Source organism: Martes martes, assembly GCF_963455335.1.
Source record: "Martes martes genome assembly, chromosome: X".
NCBI lineage: Eukaryota > Metazoa > Chordata > Mammalia > Carnivora > Mustelidae > Martes > Martes martes.
This window is the reverse complement of record NC_137897.1, coordinates 56,354,437-56,379,930: the sequence shown is the minus strand read 5'-3', so window position 1 is coordinate 56,379,930 and position 25,494 is coordinate 56,354,437. Positions and strand designations below refer to the sequence as shown.

The 25,494-nt window shown below is 48.6% G+C and overlaps 1 protein-coding gene across 2 annotated transcripts in view; it reads right to left on the bottom strand.

Annotated features, from left to right (window-relative positions):
* Positions 1–18,382, bottom strand: part of NHSL2 (NHS like 2) — a gene marked incomplete at both ends in the record, with an annotated part of 248,043 nt that extends 229,661 nt beyond the window's left edge. For both annotated transcript variants that reach the window (XM_080795069.1, XM_080795070.1), the window contains one exon: positions 18,103–18,382. In XM_080795069.1, the coding sequence (XP_080651195.1) occupies positions 18,103–18,382 (280 nt within the window). The remainder of the gene's footprint in view (positions 1–18,102) is intronic.
* Between the last annotated feature and the right edge of the window lie 7,112 nt (positions 18,383–25,494).

Here is a 25,494-nt window from a genome sequence, read left to right as displayed (position 1 = left end):
CTCGATTTCTGCTGCTCCCAGGTGCTTGTGAGCTGCAAGGCCCACGTTTGTGTTGCCTCTTCCCTCCGGTTGACTTTCACAGTCTGACCCTGCTGAGTCCCCGCCTCCCCCCCACCATCCTGCCCTTGTACACCCATCTGTGTTGCCCACCCAGTGGTCAGCAAGACAGTGAGGGAGACAAAGGACGAAGAGTCCATCTGCTCCTTGTGGACAGACTGCTTAATGTGGGAAAAAGACTTGTCCACACATTTTTGGATTTTCATGAATTTCCCTCTCTTGGCTGTAACATCCGGGACTGTCGAGAGGACAAATAAGTTAATCTGGGTCTCCAAGAGTGAGGCCTCTGAGCCATTAACATTCCCAGCCCAGTGTTCTTGGTAGAATTATAGTGTTTGAGCTGCAGGAAGCCTGAGGGATGTCCAAGTCTATCGTTACACAGAAGGAGGAATCAGGACTCAGGATAAGGAAGGGACGCGTCAAGGGTACATAGTAAGTGGTAAATATCTGTAGCAAGACTGAAAAATTAGGGGCGCCTGGGTGGCTCAGTGGGTTAAGCCTCTGCCTTCGGCTCGGGTCATGATCCCGGGGTCCTGGGATTGAGCCCCGCATCGAGCTCTCCGCTCAGCGGGGAACCTGCTTCCCCCTCTCTATCTGCCTGCCTCTCTGTCTGTCAAATAAATAAATAAAATCTTAAAAAAAAGAGTGAAAAATTAATGATCCATATGCTTGAGAGGTGTGGGGACTATCTGAGATCATGGGACCCAGTTGTTCCTTGTCCCAAGAGCTTCGTGCAAACCCCACACTTTATACTCAGTAACACTCTTTGAGGGGGCAACATTTCAAAATACAAATGTCAGGACACAACCGCAGAGATTCTAATTTAATTTGTCTCAGAGGCGAAGCCCACAGATTGGGGTGTGTGTGTGTGTGTGTGTGTGTGTGTATTTTTCTTTTAAGTTCCCAAGAGGATTCTAATAAGCAGCCAAAGTTGAGACCCACTGTTCTCAACCAATGCTTCTCAAGCTTGACAGCACACTAAAACCCTGTAGAACAGGTTTCTGTTTCTCTCTCTCTCTCTCTCTCTCTCTCACACACACACACACACACACACACACACTGATGCCTGGGCTTCACCCCCAGAGATTCTGATGAGTTGGTCTGAAGTGGGGCTCAGGCATCAGTGTTTTCTTTCTTTTTCCAAAATGTGCCAGATGTTTCTAGAACACAGCCAAGGTTTAAAACCAATATCCATTACCTGACAGAGGGTAATTGAAAAGAAATAACTCCTATTTTCTCTACATTATAAGTTCCATGAGGACAAAGAGTTTTGTCCATCTTGTTCACTGCTATATTCCTAGCACCTAAAACAGTGCATGGTACATAGTAGGTGCTCAGAAAATATTTATCGAATGAATGAATGGTTTCATAGACTTTATAACCTTCCCACTTGCCACCACGGGCAAGTCAGTTACAATCTCTCTGAGTCTATTTTGTTCAATTCTCAAATAGGAGTAATAATTCACGGGGCTGTCACGAGGACCATACGAGATAACATATGTAAAAGTGCTTCAAAAATTAGGAAATGCAAAAATGCCAGTTAATTTCACAGAGAACATTTCAATTTCCTGTTTTCTCTCCTTGGCTCCTCCAAGAAATTTTAACTGTCTTTTTAGTCCCACCAAGTTGAGTCCTGCTGAATCTCCTGGGTCCCACTAGAAAGCCTTCCATCTGATCCTACCCAAACCTCAGCTCCTCCCTGAGGAGGTAAAAACACGCTCCTCCTGCTCCTGGCCTTCAGTACGACCTACTGCCCCTTCATTGTCACTGGGAGCATGCATAGAGGTTCAAATTCTAGATCCGCAGCTCACTCCACGACTCTTAACCAAATCAGTTACTCTTCTCGGAGCCTGCTTCCTCACTAAGAAAGTGGGGATAATAACAGTAACTATATCCCAGAACTGTTGTGAGCAGTAAATGAGTTAATGATTCACATATTGCCTGGCACACAGTGAGCTCTTAAGACTATTAAAAGCCATGGCTTTCTGTCCAAACGTTCTTTAATTTAAAAAGGGGGGGGGGCGGGGAGGGTCATCTCAATGCTAAAGTAAAGTGAAGTAATCTGTGACGTTTGTCACATTTTCTGGTATCTGGAGTTGATTTGGCTGGTCAAATGAAAGTGTGAAAACACGCTATTCCCTTTTCCCGTTAGTCAGTCAGCAAATATGTATTGGGCACTTACTGCACACCAGGGCCCTGAGGGAGCACAAACATGGATAGGATATAGCCCCCACCCTTGAGGAGTCTGGTGAGGGACCTGAGCTCTTTTTTTTATTTTAAGATTTTATTTATTTATTTGAGAGAAAGAGTGAGACAGAGACAGAGAGAGAATGAGCAAGGTGGAAGGGCAGAGAGAAAGTGAGAAACCTACTTCCTGCTGAGCAGGGAGCCTGATGCGGGGCTTGATCCCAGGACCCCAGGATCACGACCCTAGCCAAAGGCAGATGTTTAACCGACTGAGCCATCCAGGCACCCCAGGACCTGAGCTCTTAAGACAAAGTTCCTAGCCTAGGCACCACTGTCAATTTGGCAGCACGATATTCTGTTGCAAGCAAAAATATCGAGGAGCCCATAAACCATCTCTCGCGTGTTCCGAGATTCAGAGTGTTGGTGATGTCAGAAATTACAAAACAGCTGGGGGCATTAACTAGTATAACAGATTTATTAGATACCGTGGAAATGTTAAAATCAATACAAACACCTATCTCCTAGAAGGCCACTCAGTCATTCAACAAGTGTTTGCAGTGTGCCTACTTCTAAACCAGATGCTGGGGAAAGAGGGATGAGTCAGCCACTCTCTCTGTTCTCAAGGATACTAATTCATAAAATTTGGGGGGTGATTTTTGGTTTAGAAAGTCTTTCACATACAGGATTTCATTTGATTCTCCTGATGAATAGAAAACAGAGGCTCAAGGGATGCCTGGGTGGCTCAGACGGTTGAGCATCTGCCTTTGGCTCAGGTCATGATCCTGGGGTCCTGGGATCGAGCCCCATGTCCGGCTCCCTGCTCAGCACAGGAGTCTGCTTCTCTCCCTCCCCCTGCCTCCTCCCGCCACCCCGCTGTTCTCTCAAATAAATAAATAAAATCTTTTAAAAAAATAAAGAAAACAGAGGCTCAAAGACTGGAATTAGGCTTACACCTAGAGCAAAGTAAGTGAAGTAAGACAGGCTCATGACCAGCACTTCTTTCTCTCTCTGAAGGCCTGTCCATAGCCCACAACAACCTAATGTAACTTTGATTTCCTTCTCGGTGGAGGAAACCCTTCAAACTCATCTGAACTTATCAGGATCCACAGGCCACCATAGGTCTGTCATGTTTCCAAATCCCCCCAACCTGTAAGACAGGCTTTTAAACTCTTCCAGGAAGAATGGTAACTTCTAGCTTCCAGTTCATCTTAAGCCCAGGGATGGCCAGGCTGCTCCGGCAAGGTCCAAAGAAGGGGGTCCTGTTACTTTCAAGAGGCAGTGAAGGGAAGGACAGAAAAATGAATTCAAGAAGAAGGGTCGATCCATATTTGGCATTCTCTGTCTCAACTTTATCCTCGCAAGCTCGGCCGCCTAGACGAACCAAGGGTTGCAAAAGGGACCAAGACACAGAAGAAACACAGCAGAGTGAGTCAGAGAGGGCTATAAGGGGGAGGAACTGTTGAGTGGGAGTCTTGACAGATGAACAGGAGCTTTCTGGAAGACAAGACAGAAAAGGGCTATGGAAGCCCCCCACCCCCCTAACTGCTGTAATCTGTGCTTTTCACGCAGGACCTAGCCACCTGCCGTGGGGCTGTCTCCTTCCACACTGTCTTCCCAACTAAATGTGAAGACTCAAGAAAAAAGTAAGTCTCATTGACTTGGTGTTATTAATCCCTGGCCCCGGGCCTGGCACAGTCTTAGTGCAATGAGCTCGGGAGGAATTAGCCCTTGCAGCAAGCTCTAAATCACCAGATTAGAGATAAACTGCTTTCCTTTAGGAAAGAACCCGAAAATTAAAGGGGAAACTATTCCAGCTATGCCCAAACCCACCATCGAAAAGCACAGCTAGACAGCTTGCGACAGTTTTTCAACAGATAATTGAAGGGTGAGGCGACGGTCACATTTGCCCCTCCAGCTCCCAGAAGTAGCGAGCCCTCCTGACAGACAATTCTCCCTGGTTGTTCCTTGTGGAGAGCAGACATTTAGCCCAGAGCTGCAGACAGGAGCAGCACAGCCTGCAGCCCGTGCATCTGGAGGGTAGACGTTTTGTCACCATAGAGAGAAACTCTGCCAGGAGGGATGCGGCAGGGGTGGAGTTGGCAGCAGATGGGGTGAGTTAAAGAGGGTGGGGGTTCGGAGAGGGAGTCTACAAATTCCCGGAGGACAAGGTCTAGCTCTTGCATGTATCTGTACGCCTGGTGCCTGGCCTGGCCCTGGGTACCACAGGACTGCCTCTACTGTTACCTGAGCTGTATGGTTAACAGGGCACCCTGCCAAGGGGTCCCAAGTTAGGGACCAACCCCAGCCAAGCCCAGTGCCCTGTCTGAGGGCACGGGGAGAAAGGGCACCTTTATGTAATTACTATGCCCAGAGAGGGCGACTTTTAAAAACTGTTCCACCCAGGGGCGCCTGGGTGGCTCAGTCGTTAAGTGTCTGCTTTCGGCTCAGGTCATGATCCCGGGGTCCTGGGTTCGAGCCTCACCTTGGGCTCCCTGCTCAGCGGGAAGCCTGCTTCTCCCTCTCCCACGCTCCCTGCTTGTGATCCCTCTCTTGCTGCGTCTCTTGCTGTCAAATAAATGAATAAAATCTTTTTAAAAAGAAAATTAAAAAAATAAATAAAAACTATTCCACCCAGAGGATGCTCTCATTTCAACAGTCAGAAACAGAACAAATGACTTGTTCTAACTGCTATGTGCAGAGAATGGGCCTTTGTTCCTAAAAAGTGGGGGAGGTTCCAGTAGGTTCCACCAAAGCGAGTGGGTTTTTCTCAGTGGTCCATCCAGAGGGGACCGCCTTCACGCCATCCCTTTACCTACAGGGGTGACCGATTTGCCATATATGCCACCAGCTCCACTGGCATCTGACAGGAGTCCACGTGCTTGCTGGGATAGAGAAAGTCCTCACCTTCACGGTCTCTTCCTCCTCCCTCACCACCTCCCCCCAACGTGCATAGAGAGTTTTGAAACTACAGGCCCAAATGGAAAACCTCCATGTAAGTCAATAATGCTTCTTTCCTAAATCTACCTGTTTCATTAACTCGGAATTATGGGGGGGGGGAAGAGTTCACTGTGCCATTTCACGACGGGGAGTAAACTTATGTAACTCGTTATTCCAAGAGGTAATACAGGCTGGAAATTGAAATATGGTGACGCTCAGCGGTCCAGAATCCTCAAGATATGAGTCTCTCTTGATGGCAAAGTCTCCTGGGAGCTGGAGCTTCCCCACCTTTTGGTACTGAATTGTTTCTTCAATTTTCACCATTTTGAGCGGAACTCTTCTTGAAAACACACTCCTCAGCCTTGTTACACGGATTCCTTGGAAGAGGCTACTGCCTCTTTTTTCTTTTTTTAAGATTTTATCTATTTATTTGAGAGAGAGAGCGAGCGAGACAGCACGAACAGGAGGGGCAGAGGGAGAGGGAGGGAGAGAATCTTAAGCAGACTCCATGCTGAGCTTGGAGCCCGACCCGGGGCTTGGTCCAAGGACAGTGAGATCATGACCTGAGCTGAAACCAAGAGTTTGACACTTCACCGACAGCACCACCCAGGCGCCCCACTGCTGCCTCTTCTTAATGCCTTGTTTCTCAACCTTGGCATCAGTTACTGCTTGGGAGGTAAACTAGAGGAGATGCCTTTAGCATCCTTCCCCTCTGATCACAGCAGGGAAGAGGATACTAAAAGTGCCCCCATGATTCTCCCCTCTTCCTTATCCCTCTTGTCCCAGCCTTTTCCCCAGGGGCTGCCATTTCCCAGCCTAAGTGGTTGCCCAAGGACCCCAAAATAGTCACAGGAGAGGTTCTGCACTGAGAGTCACTGCAGTCACCAACCCTGGAGATGCCTTTGCACCAGTCCTCTTCCTTTCACTGGGTTAGCTAGTGGCCTAGATGAAATTTCTAGAACTCTATTTCTACTGGGATCATGAAGGGGGAAAAAAACTTGAAGATAAATACTTTTTCTTGTAAATTGCATTTGTTGAAGTAGATAATAGGTTTAAAAGATGCTAAGTGCATAAATAAATAAATAAATGTGCTAAATGCATCTGTACAGTGGCTCTCACCATTATGCGTTATTATTTTTTTAAAGATTTTATTTATTTATTTGACACAGAGAGAGAGATCACAAGTAGGCAGAGAGACAGAGAGAGGGAGGAAAGCAGGCTCCCTGCTGAGCAGAGAGCCCGATGCGGGGCTCGATCCCAGGACCCTAAGACCATGACCCGAGCTGAAGGCAGAGGCTTAACCCACGGAGCCACCCAGGTGCCCCTTATGCGTTATTATTAACGCAATAGTCTACCTGCACTACGAGATCGTGGGCCGTATCAGAAAATGTGGAAAAGCATGGAGTCAGAGCTAGACATTGATTCGGAGGCAACCATTTCAACTCCTATTTGTGATTTCTGGCATAGCGTAGTTTGGAACACTAAATAGGAAAAACTGGAAGTGTCTTTCCTCTTCCCTGCACTCCAACAGCCCTGTGTATAGGAGACCCTATATTCTCTTGCGAAGAGAGGTAACTTCGGATTGACCTGACGTAGGGATCCAAACCAGTAACATCATGTGTTGTATTAAGTGGTTGCAACATAAAAAAAAAGTACCATTCTTTTCTAAAATGTTAGTGGTTTGGGGGCGCCTGGGTGGCTCAGTCGGTTAAGCGTCTGCCTCCAGCTCAGGTCTTGATCCCAAGAGTCTGGGATCAAGTCTTGCCATCTCCCTCTCCCTCTGCCCCTCTGCTCTGCTTGTGTTCTTCCTCTCGCTCTATCTCAAAATAAATATCTCAAATAAATAAGATCTTTAACTATAAATAAATAAAAATAATAAAATATAAAAATAAAAAGTAAAACGTTAGTGGTTTGGGGGGCACCTGGTTGGCTCAGTCAGTTACGCATCTGCCTTCCGCTCGGATCATGATTCCAGCAGGGAGCCCCGCATCGGGCCCCTGCTTAGCGGGGAGCCTTTTCTCCCTCTGCCTGCTCCTCCCACTGCTTGTGCATGCACTCGCACTCTCTCTCTGTCAAATAAACAAATAAAATCTTCAATAAAAATAAAACAAATAAATGTCAGTGGTTTTTGATGACATGTTAATAACCACAAAATGTACAATAAAATATGATTTACTTTACCTTAACATACATTTTATTCTTTTTATTAACAAAATAAATGTCTTCATTTTTAAAATCTCTTTTGTTCTTTTATAAAGTTAAAAAAATATATTACCTAAAGGTATTTTTTACTGCTTGCCGCTAATTCATCCACAAGACCATTTTCTGTCACTTAATTTAATCTAAACCCGCATTATAGTTCATGCTCTTTATCCATAAATACATTGCAATTTTTCAAGGACTATGTGGTCAAATAAATTTGGGAAGCTCTGACCTGGTCTATTCCAGTTTAGCCATCTATACCATAACCATGTTTCTCAGCACTGGCTACACATCAGAACCACCATGAGATCTTTTACAAATCCTAGTTTCTGGGCCTCATCACCCAGAAATTCTGGCTTTCCTGGTATGGGTTGGGGTCATGTGTTAGTAATTTGTTTAAGCTCCCCAAGTAATTTGGATTTGTAGCCAGGTTCTATATTTCTGGCTGTAATTTAAAAATGGGGGAAAATGCAACCAGCCAGTCTACCCAGGGAGGTGACTGAAGTTCCTGGTGGTTTGGGCATGTTGTAGACACTACCGAGGTGTGTTCATGACCTTGAGGCTGCCTGGTCATGAGATCAGGGCTTACTCACTCCGTATCCACACTGGTAAGAGTCAGGCCTGTTGGACCCTCGGGCAAACTGCCAAATACATCACTGAAACCACCTTAGGCCCCATAAGTTTCTTGTGAGGTGTTTCTTCCCCCATCAAGCAAGCTGGTTCTGCATAACTGGTGCATAAAGCCAGGAGCCACACAGACATCCCAAGGGAAGAGGTGAACCGAACCAGCAGGACACTTGCATAACAGCTCTGCCCAAGGCAGGAGACACTGCCTGCATCCGTCCTCTGCTGCTTCAACAGAACCCCTCGTTGGCATCCCAGCCTGGCGGGTCCTGTGGTCAGCCAGCACCACATATTCTCGGTGACAATAAACACCTCATAGCTGCCAGGACTCTTGGTGGTGCCTTGGCTTCAGTTCCAAAGAATGCTTTCCCCCTTTGGTTGGCAAGGCAGGGAACAGATGTCAGTGGGGGAGAATGAAGGGAGGGGTCAGGGGAAAGGAAAATCCTTGGGTTGGAAGAGATGAGCTGACAGCCTCAAAAGCTAGATGCTGCTCCTCCGTGGGCACACAGGCATTCTTTACATATTCAGGAAAAGGGAAGAATGGCTGCAATTCCGAGCTGTCTAGGAAACATTCTTATTATAACTTCATCTTGACAGTACCCCCATCCATGCATTTCAAACAGCTTCATGGAGCGTTAGCTCCGTAAGTTGGTATTTAGCGATCATGTGTGTGATCATGGTGTAGGCACCAGGCAATTTACCTACGTTATTTTGGATCCTCACAAAAACCCTCTGAACTGGGTAGCATTAACTCCCTTTTACAGATGAGGGAGTGGGGCTCAGAGATACCAGAGTCAGCTAATAAGTGCAAGGCAAGTGGGATTTCAACCCACAGCTGCTGCTTCCAAATTCCAATATTCTCTTCCTTAACATGGCACTCACTGGGGGGTTTTCCTGCTTATTAAAAGCAATACACGTTTGGGATGCCTGGATGGCTCAGTTGGTTAAGCGTCTGCTTTCGGCTCAGGTCATGATTCCAGGGTCCTGGGATTGAGCCCCACATCAGGGTCCCTGCTCAGCGGGGAGCCTGCTTATCCTTCTCCCTCTGCCTGCTGCTCTTCCTGCTTGTGCCCTCTCTCTCTCTGACAAATAAATACATATAACTTTTTTAAAAACATTAACACACGTTCATATAGGACATTTGGAAAAATGTGGAAAGGTCCAAGAAAAAAAGAATCACACCCACTCTCATAATCTCATAAAGATAAGCACTGTTCCTTTTGTTATCATCGTTATCACCCCGAGATAAGCATTGCTAACATGAGGGCATACACCCCTCCAGTTTCTTTTCCATATACATGTGCTTTGTTTTGGAGAATACTGTACAGGCTTATTTTGGATAATACCATACATGAGACTTTATGCCCAGCCTTCCCATTTAGCACTATCACCATACATTTGGGGTTTTTTATTTTTTGTTTTTTTAAGATTTATTTATGTAGGGGTGCCTGGGTGGCTCAGTTGATTAAGCGTCTGCCTTCAGCTCAGGTTCTGATTCCAGGGTCCTGGGATCGAGCCTCACATCAGGTTTCCTGCTCAGCGGGGAATGTGCTCCTCCCTCTGTCTGCTGCTCTCCCTACTTGTGCGTGTGCACACTCTCTCTCTCTCTCTGTGTCAAATAAATAAAAATCTTTTTTTAAAAGGATTTATTCATTTATTTTAGAGAGAGAGAGCGTGCACGCACACATGCAAATTGGGGAAAGGACAGAGGCAAGAGGGAGAGAGAGAATCATAAGCAGATTCACCAATGAGTGCGGAGCCGCCTTGGGGCTTGATCCCATGACCATGAGATCACTACCAGAGCGGAAACCCAGAGTCCAACGTTTAACCAACTGCACCACCCAGGGCCCCATCACCATACATTTGTTTTAAGTCTGATTTTTCTTAGCTATCTAGTATTCTGTCATACAGACCTGTCCAAATTTAGATAACCATGCCCCTATTGATGAATGTTTAAGTTACCTTCTTTTTTTTTTCAGTTAATATAAATAGCCAACAGATGCAGGGAGCATCCTCAAACATTTTTCCCAGAATATCTGAGAGCACAAGGCCCCGGAAGTGGAATTACCTACCGGATCAGAAGGGATAAGAGTATAGGACACCAGCGCGGGAAATGCTGACAACTGTGATACATGGCCTCCTCCCAGAGAACAGAGAGCCCAAGGTCTGTTGATAAAGGAGACCTCACTCCCTCCTCTCCCTCGGGGCCTGCTAGCTAGGGAGGATAATATGAGTTTGGCTATTTTGAAGATACTTGGAGTCTGACTATAAATTGCCAGGAAGTTAACTACGCTTGTTCTCCGAAGCAAATTTCAGTCAAAATAAAAACAGCCGAATCATTTTTTCACCTCATATCCTCTTTGAGTCCATGTCCCAAAGAAAAAAGTATTCTTCTGATTTTCCCCCAGATGAATCACAGGCCATTCTTAAGAACCTATGCTATTTAGAAAGAAAAAATAAAAGACACAGTCAAACCTCCCATGTCCCCACTCATAAAAAAAGAAAAGGCCATGGAGACTCTAGCCTTTTCTCCCTCTTTCTTTCTCTCTGTGGCTTCGAGCCCCTCCTGGCCTGGACTTCTTAGGGAGGTACCCAGGATCTGGCTCTGCTAAGCAGGGCTCATCTGCCCAAGGACAGTGAAAACTTGAATGCAGATCAAGAAAATCCGCAGTTACTCTTAGAACTTCGCCTTAACCTTCCCAAGACTCTCTAGTATCAGGTCCTTGGCCAGCAAACAGGATGTGAGGCCTTCCCCACCCCACCTCCCCACTGAGGCCTCATTCTGAGTCAAGAGGCTCCTTGCACCCTTCTCCTCCTGAATCACTTGAGTTAGTTCCTCCCCCTCACCAGCCCTCTCACATCTCCTGGGCCTTGCACCCGCTACTTCCTGCACCGGGAATTTCCTCCTCTCCTCCTCCTCCCTCAACTGGCCCGCTCCTGATCACCCTTCAGAACTCAGACATCACATCCTCCCGGAAGCTTTTCCAAGCCTGCGGGCTGACTCAGGTGCGCCTCCTTAGCATTCCCTGGACCCCCCAGACTTGCCTCCACAGCAGTACAACGATTCAATGTTCTCCATGCCGGAGTGCAGGGCTGCATTCCACTTAGGCTCTATGTTCCCCAAAACCAGCACGGGGCCAGGCCCAGAATCAGGTGCTCAATAAAATGGGATGGCTCGGGGTGCCTGGGTGGCTCAGGTAATGAACCCAGGGTCCTGCACCAGGAGTCTGTGCTTCCCTCTCCCTCTGCCCTCCCCCCCGCTCATTCATATTCTCTCTTTCTCTCTCTCTCTTTCCCTGTGTCTCTCTCCTTCTCTCTCAAATAAATATTTTAAAAAATAATGAAGTAAATATGTGATAGCTAGAAAAAAGGGACAAACTGAACTTAATAGGCATTTATTAAGTGCCTGTTAGATGCCGAGTGCTATTTTAGGGGCTGGAGAAACAGCAGTAAAAACAGATGAAGATCTTGGGGCCCCTGGGTGGTTTCAGCTCGGGTCCTGGCCTCAGAGTCGTGGGATCAAGCCCCACGTCGGGCTCTGAGCTCAGCAAGGAGTCGGCTAAAGTTTCTCTCTCCCTCTGCCCTCCCCACGTGCATGCACTCTCTCTCTCAAATAAATAAATGAGTTTTTTAAAAAGCAGATGAAGATCTCTGCCCCTGAGGGGCTCACTTTCTATTGAGGAGCTCACACTTTAGAGAGGGAGGGACAGGGAGCTGCCCAATTGCTCAAACCTCCCAAGTGAAAAGACTGATGCCTAGGGTCTTGATGCATGTTCAGACCCACTGCCTCGCACACAGAGCACCCTGCTGCGAGCCTACTCATGCCAACACTTAGTTAACACACCTCCTCTTTGTGGCGTTATTCATGTTGTATTGTCCTTTCGGATATGACCATCCTGGGCGCTCTCACTTGAAAACTTCAGTGAGAGCTGGTCAGAGTGAAATCATGGAATTCTGTGGAGCAGGAAAGAGCTGATAGCTTGAACCATCAAGGTGAAGCTAGTGGCTTCCAGTGGAAGAGAAGATAATTCTAGAAGGCCATGGCATTATCCCAAGTCTGGGAGTCTGCAGATCCACCAAGCGTTGTCCACCTACTGAATAAGCACTACTGTACCTATGTGGAAAGATAGGTCATCAATTTTAAATCTACAGATTCATGTGAAAGCACTGCTGAATTCCCAGTAGCGATCTGTCACTGCTTGGTTTTTATTTTTGTTTTTACCACAGGGGATTCTAAAAGTCCAAGTTTCATTCCTGGACCCCAAACCAGACCGAATGGAAAATCCTCTGGGGTGTGAACTGGGGTCCTTGTTTTGACTATCAGTTCTCCCCCACCTGGAGGAGGAGAGGACCTGATACCCTGGTACCATGTGCTGGTGTGACAGGAAATGAGATGGCACCCACCCCGGCAGTGGGAGCTCTTTTTTTTTTTTTTTTTTTGAGACAGAGAGAGAGAGAGAGAGAGGAGGGACAGGAGGGACAGAGGGAGAGAGAGAATCTTAGGTAGATGCCACACTGAGCGTGAAGCCTGATGCAGGCCTCGATCTCACAACCCTGAGATCATGACCTGAGCCAAAATCAAGAGTCGGAAGCTTCACCGACTGAGCCACCCAGGTGCCTCCAGTGGGAGCTCTTTGAAGAGAGAGACTAGGTCTCATTTGCCTCAGAGTCTTAGCACTCAGCACAAGGGTGACAGGGGGAAAGGTAAGGGGACCCAGACAAAGTTGTGTCCTCTTTTCAAGGCCAGAAGGTAATGACCTGAGAATAAGTTGATTTGAGGCCTCCAGAAAGGGTATATAGAGCAGTGAAGCTAGTAAGCCTGTTAAGTTTCTTAAGCTTTGAAGAATAATAAATCCATACCTTAGAAACATGTATACTAAATACATTTTTGGTAATAATTTTACTTTCTCATTCCTTGGTTTTTAATAAAAGTGCCTTTTGAAATGCCAACCAGTCTCGGCTATAATAACAGAAAATAGTCATGATGTGGGTGTGTGACAAGGAGTGTCCACAATTGGATTAAAAGCTGTAAGGGAAAATAGCGAGTATAAAGAGGACAGAAGGATTAAGAGTGAAAGACCCCCACTGGAAAGGTGACCTTCAGAAGCCCATGTCGGGGTCACAGGTCCAGCCGCCCCTTCCCACCTGAAGGGTCTCTTTTTAAGCTATCGCCCACTCAAAGCTTAAAGGAGACTACGTTTTAACAAGGAAGCCTGTTGCCTCACATCTATCTCCTACATGACGCAAGGCTGACCTTCGTTCCTCCTCTCCACCTTCAGCTCACCCACCAAGTCCCAACTACAGAAACCGTAGGGAGCTCATTCTTTAGAACATCCCTCAGTTGGCAAAGGTAGCAGGAGTCATTCATTATCCTGGACAAATTCCAGCTGGAAAAACTGCCAGGGTGGTGACTCTCAGGGAACAGCTGATTTTGAACTTAGCAACACAGAGCACTGGCTTCGATGTCAGGAGGCCTGGCTTCTAGATCAAGGCTTCCTGCCATTTATCTGCTGTGTAACCTAGCAGGTGCCACATTCCTCAAAGGGGAGATTAAGTATATGCTTAGGTCCCCGACAACAGGAGTACGAAAGAGAGAATGAAAAAAATCTATAAGCCATTTTAATTTCAACATACCTGTGGAACTCTTGAGTAATCTCAAAAATAACATTTTATTTATTTTTTTAAGTAGGCTCCACGCCCGGCATGGGGCTCAAACTCACAACCTTGAGATCAAGACCTGAGCCAAGATCAAGAGTCGGGCACTCAACCAACTGAGCCACCCCGGAGCTCCCCCCAATAACACTTTATCTGAAGGTTTACATTGCTTTCATTTGGAATTACATATGGGGAGACATTATAATCTTTGCAGCACTTAGGCCTATTAATGGGCTTGACCCAGCTGGGTACCTTTGGACAAGTCCCTTCCTTTTTCTGGGCCTCAGTGGTCAAGTGTCGGGACACCGACAATGGTTAATGACCGAGTTTTTGGTGCCACACCGTATAAATCCACTCCACCCAAACCAGAGAAGTGCGTGGCAGATGATGCAAATTCACCCCTCTCCTCCTGACACACAGTCAACTGCATAAAGGTCAAAGTTGAGCCCAAAAGCCGTAACTTGAATCTTCTCCTCTACTCCACTATTCCGTCATCCTGATGCTTAGCTGCTCATTTGTCCAACAAAAAAAAGGGGGGGGAGAAGATTAAATTTCTTGTTTCTGAGGTGGAGGAAATTCTAGTAGACATTTTGGTGTCCAAATTTTCAGGGAAGATGTTTTCAACACATGGAAATACCACGTGGGCAGACCAGGAATTTCATGGTATTTAAAAGAAAATGGGCTTGCTTGCTTGCCTGCCCCACCCTGTCAAGCCACTGTCCCAAGGGTCTCTGGGGATGACAGGTAGGGCAGAGACAAAGTGAACTCTGGCAAGTGCCTGTTCCAAGTCCCGGAATTTCCCCCTGCTCCATCGAACTCAAGCAGGCCGCATCCCTGCCTCAGTAGCGGTGACGGTCAGGTTCAGGGTCCATGACACTTCATCGAATGGGGAATCTGGTTGCAGTCTAAAGGTGCAGCTCTCATTTTTCTCATCTCCATGTGGATTTACAACCGTCTCCTCCTGCCCTGGAATGATGATTTAAACATAAATAAACCAGCTGTCCTTTCTGATTTGGAGCCAAAGTTGCCACAAAACTGAAAATCCAAAAGGTGGGAATTTTACATAAAGATGAAGAGGGGAGTTTCCACCATTGACCCAACTGGCTGTATTCAAGCCAAAATAATTGCAAGAAGGAACAGAGCATCTTTCCCCATAGCAAGTTCATAGGCTAGCGTAACACGAGAGCTCCCCAGTGCTATTAAACATACCTCCATGTATCTAGTGCTTTGGTGACTTCCTTTTTCGCTCCAGAGATATTATACCCCTAGGCCAACAGGCTGATTGCTTTTGTAATGATCATCTAAGCACCTACAAACATTAACTAGATCTCTGAGGGAGGAATTGGAAAGCTTGGATTGACTCAGCATCCGACAGCAGGCATGGAGCTATTTCCCTCTGGTTTTGACCATGCCATCCTTGAGATGAAGACCCGAATGCAATAAAACAGGTCACACTCAAAGCCAGTTTCGAGGAGAGACTCCAGTTACAGGCAGGGCCATGCCAAGGGTGTGCCAAAAGCCACAGATCCATAACCTCAGGAGTCTGGTGCAATCCTTCAGCATGCCCTCTCTTCCTTCCACCCTCCCATCCCCCACCTCGGGCCGGTTACAAGATCTTCTAGGGCAGTCTCAAAGGGGTTCAAGTTACCGAAGAACAGCCTTCGGTGGAGGAGGTGGAGTTGCCAAGCAACCGGCCCAGCCCAGTCCCACCTTTGTAACCTTGAAGATGGCAGGGCTGTGACCCCTGGCTGTAGAGAGGAGCACCTCAGACTCCCTCAGCATCAACTTTCTCCTCCTCCAGCTCCCTCTCCTCCCCCTGCTGCCTCCCAGGGGCCGGATAGAAGCATGTGGTGTGGTCTCTGCAAGCCTGAAGGCTCTGGGCCAGTCTGACTTGCCATTGCTGCTGCAGGTGGCGGCCAAGCTGTGCCCTGCAGGGGGGCTACAAGCTGCTGGCCTGTCAGGTGTCATTCACTCCAGTTACGTGGCTTCCAAACCTTCTTTCCTCCTACCCAGTTCTTGCCTGCCCCCGTGGTCAAAGAAATAGCTAAAGGAAGAAGGGGGGGTGGGAATCCAGCCAGATGGAGGATACATAGGGTAAAATGTTGACTGGGGAGTGCTGACCATCGGCAAGATGGTCAGTAAAGGAGTAGGAGGGCTAGGAGAAAAGGCTCTGGGAAGAAAAAAAGAACAAGACCTGACAACAGTAAAAAAAAATTTTTAAAGGCGGGCTGGATGTTTATTTGGGGTCAAAATATAATATGTAGCCTGCTGAACACCTTCTTGGAGTTTATACCTGAGTGATGAGGGTCTGGCCGGATGGTGCACTGACTGCTCCCTATCTCTCCTTGCATTTGGCACTTAATGCTCAGATCATTGCCGGGAAGGCCTAATTTAAGTGATACACAGTCAAAGCACCTGAAGAGAAAAGTGTGCCGTGGGATCCTCGAGGGCAATCTAGGGTAGGGCATTAGACCAGAAAATGGAAAGCTAGAAGTTCTTGCCAGATTAAGGGAGCTGGGTTCCATTGGTGCAGAGACCCCTCAGAAACATGGACCTCTCAGAGGCAAGTGGACACGTCAGAGACGAGAGACGGCCACTCTCCTGGCTCCCGCGAACTTCAAAGAAACCAAACCAATGCCATTTCTCCTCAGAATTGCTCCCTTCCTTGAAAAGATATCCATTCCACAAAGCCATCTCCTTCTAAACTAGCAGATTACTGAAGAGGTCTAGGTCCCAACGGTGACTTGGTGAAGCCATGCCTTCCCTCAGGTGGAAAGGGCACTCCGATTCAGTTGATGGAAAGGTCCAAGCTGGAAAAGCAGAGACTCCTTTCTGTCCTTATCTTACCCTGCTGAACTCAGTAGGTGGCTCTCTGTAAGCTGTGTGGGCATTCTGAAAACTACCCCCTGAGCTGACTTACCAAATTTCTCCTAGGCTAATCCTGGTAGTCAGTGGGACCCAGGCAAAAAGAGAGAGAGAGAGAGAAAGAGAGAGAGAGAGAGAAGAGAGAGGGGGAGGGAGGGAGGAAGAAGAGAAGAGAAGAGAAAAGAAAAGAAGAAAAGAAAAGAAATCAACAGTGACCTTCTTACCCTCTTTGTCAACTCAGAACTAATCAGACCCAGGGCCCCAGCTCTCTTGGTCCCCAGCCATGCAGAGGTTTCTCGTCCTATGTCTACATTCCATCTGGCAGTCATCTGTGTCTTCCACCTTCCTGCTCAGCCAGGACCCAGTTCATTTTTCTCCACTAGTGATCTCCACCATCTACCTCAGAAGTCCCACGCCTCTCTGAAGAGGGGTCGCAGGGCCTCTGACTCCTGTCCTGCCAGAAAGGGTCAGGACAAGGTGGTGCCTGCAACTGAGAGGGGCTGGCCCAGCCAATCCTTCCCCAAGGCAGGGGAGGCTTGCACTCAAAAGTCAGCCCATAGCCACCTTCTGCCTCCATCTGAAACTTTCTGGTCACATTGCGCCTTCTCGCCCCTTTCTGGTGGTGCCAGTTGGCCTTGGTACCTGGCACGCCCCAGCTGTGGTCGGCTTTTTCCAGCATATTCAGTCCCCTTTGCTTTCAGCACGAGTTCCACACTCTAAGGGAAATACCGGAGTCCAAAGTAGTAAGGGTCAAAGGCTGGCACAGTCCTGGCACCATCTCCAGGGTGCTGCGTTCTCAGCCAGGGCACCTCTGAGTTTCTCAGGCATGGCTAATTCCTAAACAAATCATGAAACTAATGACAGTCACTTTAAGTGCTCCTCTCAAGCAAATCTGTGCAGCCAGAGACCCTAGGCACACGGATCAACGAAGCCGGAGGCCGTCCCTCCTTTCCTCCACACCCCTCCCGCCACTCCTGGAGCAACGACCCTGAAATCGCCGACCCTGAAATCGCCGGGAGAAGTAGGCGGAAGGGCGCTCCGACACTCCTCTGAGTGCGAGCCGCGAACAGGCTGCGGCGCGAAGTTGCACAGGTTTAAATCCAGCGGGCACCGCCGCTAAGCTCCCGGGGCCGCGTAGGTGGCCCGCGGGCCGCGCGCGCTTTCCGAAGCCGCCGAGCTCCGAGACCAGTGCAAAGACACCGGCGGCGCGGCCGTTTGGTTCCCGACGCCGCGGAGACGGGGACGCCCCGGGCCTGGGGACCGCGCCGAAGCCGTCCCAAACCCAGTGCCCCCCCCCACCTCCGCCTTCTTCCCCTAGGTCCCAGAAAACGGGTCCCCAGAAGGCACCGGGTCCCTCGGGACGGTGCGGCCGGCTCCAGCAGCAGGAAGTCCCAGAGGGAGAGCGGCGGATGGGGAGTCAGGGAAACGGGATCCCCTCACCCCGGAGGGGAAGGGAGGAAGGGAGGAGGAGGGAGAGGGAGGGCCGAGGAGAGGGTGGGCGCGGAGCCGGGAGCCCACTGGCGCCCCCAGAGGCGGGGTAGACGCGGGGCCCCGAGCCGCCCGGGCGCGGTTTACCTAGCTCTTCGTCGTCGTCCTCCGGGCCGAGCAGGCGGCAGGGCAAGCGGCGGCGGAGGAGCGCGGTGCGCCGGCACAGGCTGTCGGTGCGGCGCCCCAAGGCCAGCAGGTGCCCCTCGAGGTCCTCGAGCAGAGCCAGAGAGTGGCCGCAGAGGTCAGCGAGCTGCCGGAGCAGGCTGAGCGCGGCCAGGTGGCTCACGTCGCGGAGCTCGGCGAGCGGCTGCGGCGGGTTGCGCGGGCACAGGCGCTGGGGCACCACCGTGCGCCTGTAGAACGGCATTCCGGGCGCTGGCGCGGGGAACCAGCCCGGCGGCGCGGCCGGCTCACCCGGAGGGGCGCCCCTGGCCCGAGCGCCCCTGAGCGGCGGCCCCAGCTCCGGGTGTAGCAGGCCCCGGGCGCAGGCCCGCGAGCGGGCGGGCGCCGAAGACGCCTGGCGGGTGGGCGGGCTGACGGGTTCCCAGCCTGGAGCGCCGCTCCCCCCGGGGCTGCACACTCGCCACTCGCCGGAGCCACCAGTCCCTCTGCCTCTGGTTCGCAGGGCTCCTCCTCCTCCTCCCCGCCTTTCTCCACCTCCTCCTCCCTTGCTCTGCTACTTCGGGATCCCCCCACCCACCCTTTATTTATTTATTTATTTTTTTTTGCGGTCAGAGATTCGCAGATTAACGCTTGATCCGGGAGAGGAGGGAAAGGGAAGTAGGAGTAAAAAGAGCGAGCTGGAGCGTGAAAGAAGGAATGTTTGCGTGAGGGGTGTGTGTGTGTGTGTGAGAGAGAGAGAGAGAGAGAGAGAGATGTTCTGTACAATCTGTGTGCCCGCGTCCTCCTGCGGAACTCGAGTCTTAGTACTGATGGTTAAAAGTTGTGTTCTGCTTTGTTTCTGCAACTTAAATTTTCCCTTCATAAATAATAAAAATTCAAGCGCACCCGCACCCACACCAGCAAGTAATCGGTGGAGACCCACCGAATAGTCTGATTTCATTCATCTAGCTTTCCTTTCCCAAACATAGGCTCGGTGCCACGCACGGGCTGGGCTAGGCTGTGAGTCCAGCTTTCTAGCGCCCAGGAGCTTGGAAACGAGGAGGAAAGAACCAATTATCTTACTGGACTGCCAGGAGGGCAGTGCCTCTAGGTACTCTCACGGTGCCTGGACTGCTGTAAAGACTGTGGAATGAATGAATGAATGAATGAATGAATGAATGAATAGAAAAGAAACCCATTCTCTGGAACAATAGATTCAGTTCAGATGGAGGAAAGCTGCACCATATTTTATTCAGAAATAGAGCCCAGGGCCACCTCCGTCTCTGTCCGCACTGGACTCCTGAGATGCCTGCGGAACAGGCTGGAGTAGGTATGCTTACATCGCAGGAAACCCTGTAGTCACGTCCTGATTTCTCTCTGTTGTAGAAGTTAGAAGGGAGGGAGACACTGACGGATGTCCTCAGGAAAGCAGAGTGCCTGTGTGTGTGTCCCTGTGCACTTGGGAAGTTTCCACTCCAACCACTTAATTTCAACACACTGAGCTCCCATCTGATTCTGCTCTAAACCACTTTGACTTTGGTGTGGTTCCATTTCTTTCTTCTGGTAATTCTCTCATCTCTCCTCCTAAAAATGCTCCCATCCTTATAATCCTTTATAATCTACGAGTAAAACACCTTGAACAGACTATGTGTGTCTGCACAAATGATCCTGAGCGTGGCCTGTTTGCATTTACTCCTTTACAGAATTGTCCCTTAAGCAGTCCAAGAAGGCTCTACAACCAGTTAAGAGTAATCTGATTACCTTTCTCAGCAAGTATCTGTTCCCTGTTCCCAAAATTGGAACACGGATACCAAAAAAGTTGGGTTCTATTACAGTAAGAAACTAAATGGTCAAAAGACCACTTCTCTTCTGAGCTGTTAAATCCGATTGCAGAACGGGGACCCAAAAGTCTGTATTTGGCAAACTCAAACCTGAGCCAAGAGAGTGACTGGCAGGAAGTAGGGACTTGGCCAGACTCTCCAGGGGTACTTGTCCTTGACCTATGGGCTATTTAGACTGATCTTCATTTGGGAGAAAAAGAAATGAGGTACGAACAGATTGAAAGAGACTGTGTGGGCAGAGCTTCCCTGCCTGAGGGTGGCAGGCCTGGCCTGGGCCTGGTGTCTGAGCTGACCTCACGACTTTGATTCCGGAAGCTGAATCTTTCAGGGCTCTATAATAACAAGCTCAACTCCAAGCAAATCAGCACTGGCCCCACGCCCTTCCCCCCCAACCCAGCCAAGTCTGTTCATTCCAGCCTCTTCAATGTGCTGGCCCTGGCTTTCATCAAGGAAACATCAAGGACTTACAATGGGGCCACCTCAGAACAGAGCCCCTCCTTTCTTCCCAGGAGCAGAGCTGGACTGCACGTACTGTGGACGAAGTCAAGGGAATATAGGTTTTCACCTTCCTTCTTATCTCCAGTATCTTCCCAACAGGAAATCAGAGACCTTGAGCGAGAGGCAAGCCTGGATGTAGTGAGCCCCCCGGAAGGAGCTCAGGGGCCCACCTCTGGTCCATGGACGGAGAGCTGGGGTTCTAGAAGTGCCACATTCCAGCCATGCTATCCGGGGCAGGTAAGAAGCTAAGACCAAGTGTCCCATCCCATACTCCCACATCACCTTCCAGCACAGGATTCCCACGATCATCCTTGCTTAATAGTAATCATAATGCTTTTGTAATAATATCATCTTCTCCAGTTACACCGTTAGCTCCATGGGGGCAGGAACCATGTCTGTCTCACCCACTTCATATGTCCAGTGCCAAGGCCAGTGACTAGCGCACCACAGGTACTCAGAAAATGTATGTTGATGAATGAATAAATAAAGCTGGATTATAGGAAGAGCCCAACATGAAGAGCTTTACTAAAGGATCTCACCTGGCCCAAGACCCCATGGAGAATCATTGTGGATTCTGGAGCAGAACACTGCCTGATGTGGGGAAGGAGATGCTCGAAAACTTTTCATCTGGAGGCAATGGGAAGAGGCAAATGTTGAGGGCAAGACTGCTGTGTCCCACCTGTACCCACATCCCCAGAGCCAAGGAGCCAGAAAGTGCTCTGTGAATTCAGTGTTTGCCTTGATTTGCCTATAAACCCTGGCACCGCACATTCCGAAGGAAAACGAGGGAAGGTGCCAAGAGGAGAAAGGAGAGGACCCTAACAACCAAGCCAGATCTGAAAATGCTGGGTGCTTCCTACCCACCCAACAACTCCCAGACTCCAGACCTATAGCTGTTCATCTGTCACTGTGCTCAGAGTTCTAAACTGAGCCTAAGCTGGGCCCACTTGTACAACTGGACACAGGCCTGGCCTCGAAGTAGTGATTAGAAAAAAGAGTGGCTAGAGGGCACCTGGGTGGCTCAGTTGGTTGAGCAACTGCCTTTGGCTCAGGTCGTGATCCTGGAGGACCAGGATTGAGTCCCGCATTGGGCTCCCAGCTCCTCGGGGAGTCTGCTTCTCCCTCTGACCCTCTCCTCTCTCATGCTCTCTCTCACTGTCTCTCTCTCAAATAAATAAATAAAATCTTTTTTTTTTTTTAAAGAGTGGCTAGAGAGGGAGAAGGAAATGGGAGAGTAGACCACCCACAACCAGCAAGGCCCCTGCCTAGCTAGCTGTTGCTAAGAACCTGGAATTTCAATCAAAACTGGATTTTGAGGGATGTCTGGGTGGCTCAGTCGGTTAAGTGTCTGCCTTCAGCTCGGGTCATGATCCCAGATTCCCAGGATCAAGCCCCACATTGGGCTCCCTGCTCAGCTGGGAGCCTGCTTCTCCCTCTGCCCTTCCCCCTGCTTATGCTCGCTCTCTCTCTCTCTCTCTCAAATAAATAAATAAAATCTTTTAAAAAAATTTTTTAAAACTGAAGTTTGAAGGCATAAATAAGTAACCTAGGCTACACCATTTCTCTTCCTCCAAGTGGGCAATCTCCACAGCAGCAAAATGAAAATTCATGAGCAAACATGCCACCTCCCCAGTTTCCCAGCATAGCCCTCGGTCTTATTTCAGGATGAGAACCAAGAAAGGTGCCCCCATGTTGCTACCTCTCAAATTTGCCCAGATGGTAGCATCTTGGAAGCCAAGCAGCAATGCCATTTTTTTTCCTTGCCATTCCTCTATATTCAGACAATTGTTTTATCTAAGTTGTAAAAACAGGGGCACCTGAGTGGCTCAGCGGGTTAAAGCCTCGGCCTTCGGCTCGGGTCATGGTCCCAGGGTTCTGGGATCGAGCCCCACATCAGGCTCTCTGCTCATTGGGGAGCCTGCTTCCCTTCCTCTCTCTCTGCCTGCCTCTCTGCCTACTTGTGATTTCTGTCTGTCAAATAAATAAATAAAATCTTTAAAAAAAAAAGAAGTTGTAAGAACATACATTCTACCCTCAACACCCTCTTGCCATGAGACTCAATGCAGATACTTTCCCTATGAATGGAAAAATATATATACAGCCAGTAGGGGATAAAAGAGGCTGCTCCTCAGTCCCAACGTCAACATCGCTTTGTTCCCTGGTGCTAAGTGTCTGCACCAAGAGAAACTGACAAGAATCGGGAAATACTAGATTGACTCTTTTTTTAATGTCATTTATCCTTTTCAGTATTTTAATGCTTGGCTTTACAGTTAAGAACACAAGTCACCTACCTCCTCAGACAGGCCCTAAGAAAGTAGCCAAAGAAAACAAACTGGTGGCTTTAGCCTTTAATCAAAAGGGATCCCAGGATGCAATCAACAATGCAGATAAAATTCAATGCTTATCAGCACCTTACTGGGAACACAGTGGGACCCGGTCAGTGCCTCCCGTCAGTGCCTAGATTTGAGAGGAGAAAGCAGACTTCTGCCCTTGAGGCAGCCTTCAGAGTGGGGAGGGGAATGCCCCAGAGCTGGGCCTCCAGGGCTGGACTGGAAACTTACACAGCCATCAATCACCTCCTAGGGCAATAGGCGTGTAAGTTGAAGACTGGCTCAAGGTCCTAAAATAAATTCCTTTCAGCCCAGACTCAATGCTTCACAGACATGCAGGGCAAACCCTTCAAGAATTCCATGAGGAAATAAACCTTTATTTCAAAAATAAACTTTGATGTTGTTTGAACTTTGGCCCTGACTCTGAGCTCCGGCTGAAACTGCAAGAAGAGATTTGTGGTATTTTGAAAGAAACTACAGGAAATTTAAGCAGAACATGAACAGATCCTTTTTCAGCCCCTCATCCTCATGTTGGATGTGGATTCCCCCGACAACACCACCAGTCCGCCACCCCCTACCCCACTAACACGCTTTCCCTCATTCCCTCCCTATCTTGTCTGCATGAGACTGTAATTAGGAACACTCAAATGCTGCTACATTCGATGTGTAATTTTATTCTAACATGCTTGCTTTCCCTGAGAGAAATCATTTTGGGACACTCCCTGACTGTCCTACTACTGACCTGACAACTACCGCCCCTCCCTTGCAAATTCCTGTCTCCCCACAAAATCCTAAAGCAGTAAGGGAAAGTCCTTAATCTCTCCAGAATGCGCTATGTCCACCACACGATGACAGGAACCTGAATAAGGAACGTTTTACCTTTGGATGAATATGAGGTCCACCTTCCCTCTCTACTAGGAAGCTATGCAGCCCAGCATAGTGGTCACAGCCAAAGGCAGGCTGTGGGGACCCACTGATCAGCATTTAAGTCACCAGCTCCCCAACTATGTGTCTTGGGCAAGTTACTTAACACTGGCTGTGCCTCAATTTCCTCATCCATAAAATGGACAAGATCCATACTCAATTGATGTGCATGAGTATGGCTGTACCGATGGTCTCCAGGTGTCCATTCTGTTTGATCAGGGCCTACTCCATTCTGACTATTCAATATTGACCTTGCGGGATTGCTCTGAGCACTACGTGAGATAACGTACAGAAAGTGCTGGGCACAGAAGAAACACTCAAGAAATGTTATTAGCAGTATACATAGTAGTTTCCTGACTATAAAAAGGGAGGCACATTTTTTTCTCTCTTCTCCATTCTAAGTTACCTTAGCCTCATGCTCTTGAGTGAATATATAGGGATGCCTGGGTGGCTCAGTCAGTTAAGACACTGCCTTTGGCTCAGGTCATGATCCCAGGGTCCTGGGATCGAGTCCTGCATCAGGCTCCTTGCTCAGCGGGGACCCTGCCTCTGTGCCTCTGCCTGCCACTCTGCCTGCTTGTGCTCTCTCTCTCTCTCTCTGATAAATAAATAAAATCTTACAAAGACTATATCATGATGGGGAATAGTTGAAACCTTGTCTTTTACCCAATTCCCTTTTAACTGCCCAAATGCTTCCTGACATTCAGGTGTCTCAACTTCTTTATCAAGCCCTTTCTCAGCCAATAATGAGTAAGGGATTTATTGGATTAAACTAGGTTCCAAACCTGTGGCAATAACCAATACCAGCCCTCACCTGCCGCTTTTTGTATGGGTTACTCCATTTCCCAATCATCTCAGTGGTATCTTAAATAAGTAGGAGTCTACTATTGCTATCTAGCCCCAAATCATCACTTTGAGCAATCAAAATGGACATTAACTCAACTTCTTAGTAAGCCCAGTTCCTGGAGTGACCTGGAGAAATCTCCAAGCATCCCAGGTGAATGGCCATCTCAGGGGTGCTTGGGTGGTGTAGTTGGCTAAGGGGCCAGCTCTTGTTTCGGCTAGGGTCATGATCTCTGGGTTGTGGGATCAAGCCCTGAGTCAGGCTCCTTGCTCAGTGCAGAGTCTGCTTCAGACTCTCTCCCTTCTCCTTCTGCCCGTCTGCTCATGCACGCTTGTGTGCTCTCTCTCTCCCTCAAATACATAAATCATTTTTTAAAAAGATTCTCTGGGCAGGGGCACCTGAGTGGCTCAGTGGGTTAAAGCCACTGCCTTCGGCTCAGGTCATGATCCCAAGGTCTTGGGATCAAGTCCCGCATCAGGCTCTCTGCTCAGCAGGGACCCTGCTTCCTCCTCTCTCTCTCTGCCTGCTGCTCTGCTTGCTTGTGATCTCTGTCTGCCAAATAAATAAATAAAATCTTAAAAAAAATAAAAAATAAAAAGATTGTCTGGGGTGCCTGGATGGCTCCATCATGATCCCAGAGTCCTGGGATTGAGCCCCATATTGGGCTCTCTGCTCATTGAGGAGTCTGCTTCTCCCTCTGCCTCTGCTGCTTCCCCTGCTTGTGCTTGCGCTCACTCTCGCTCTCTCTCTCTCTCTCTGTCAAATAAAATAAATAAAATCTTTAAAGAAAAGTTAAAAAAAGATTCTCCCTCTCCCTCTGCCCTCCCTCTAAATAAACTGCTATCTCATCACCATTTTCAATTGCAAGATCATACATTCCAAACAAAGTACAGTTGACCTTGAAACAATGCAGGGGTTAGGGTTCTGAGCCCCCAGGCAG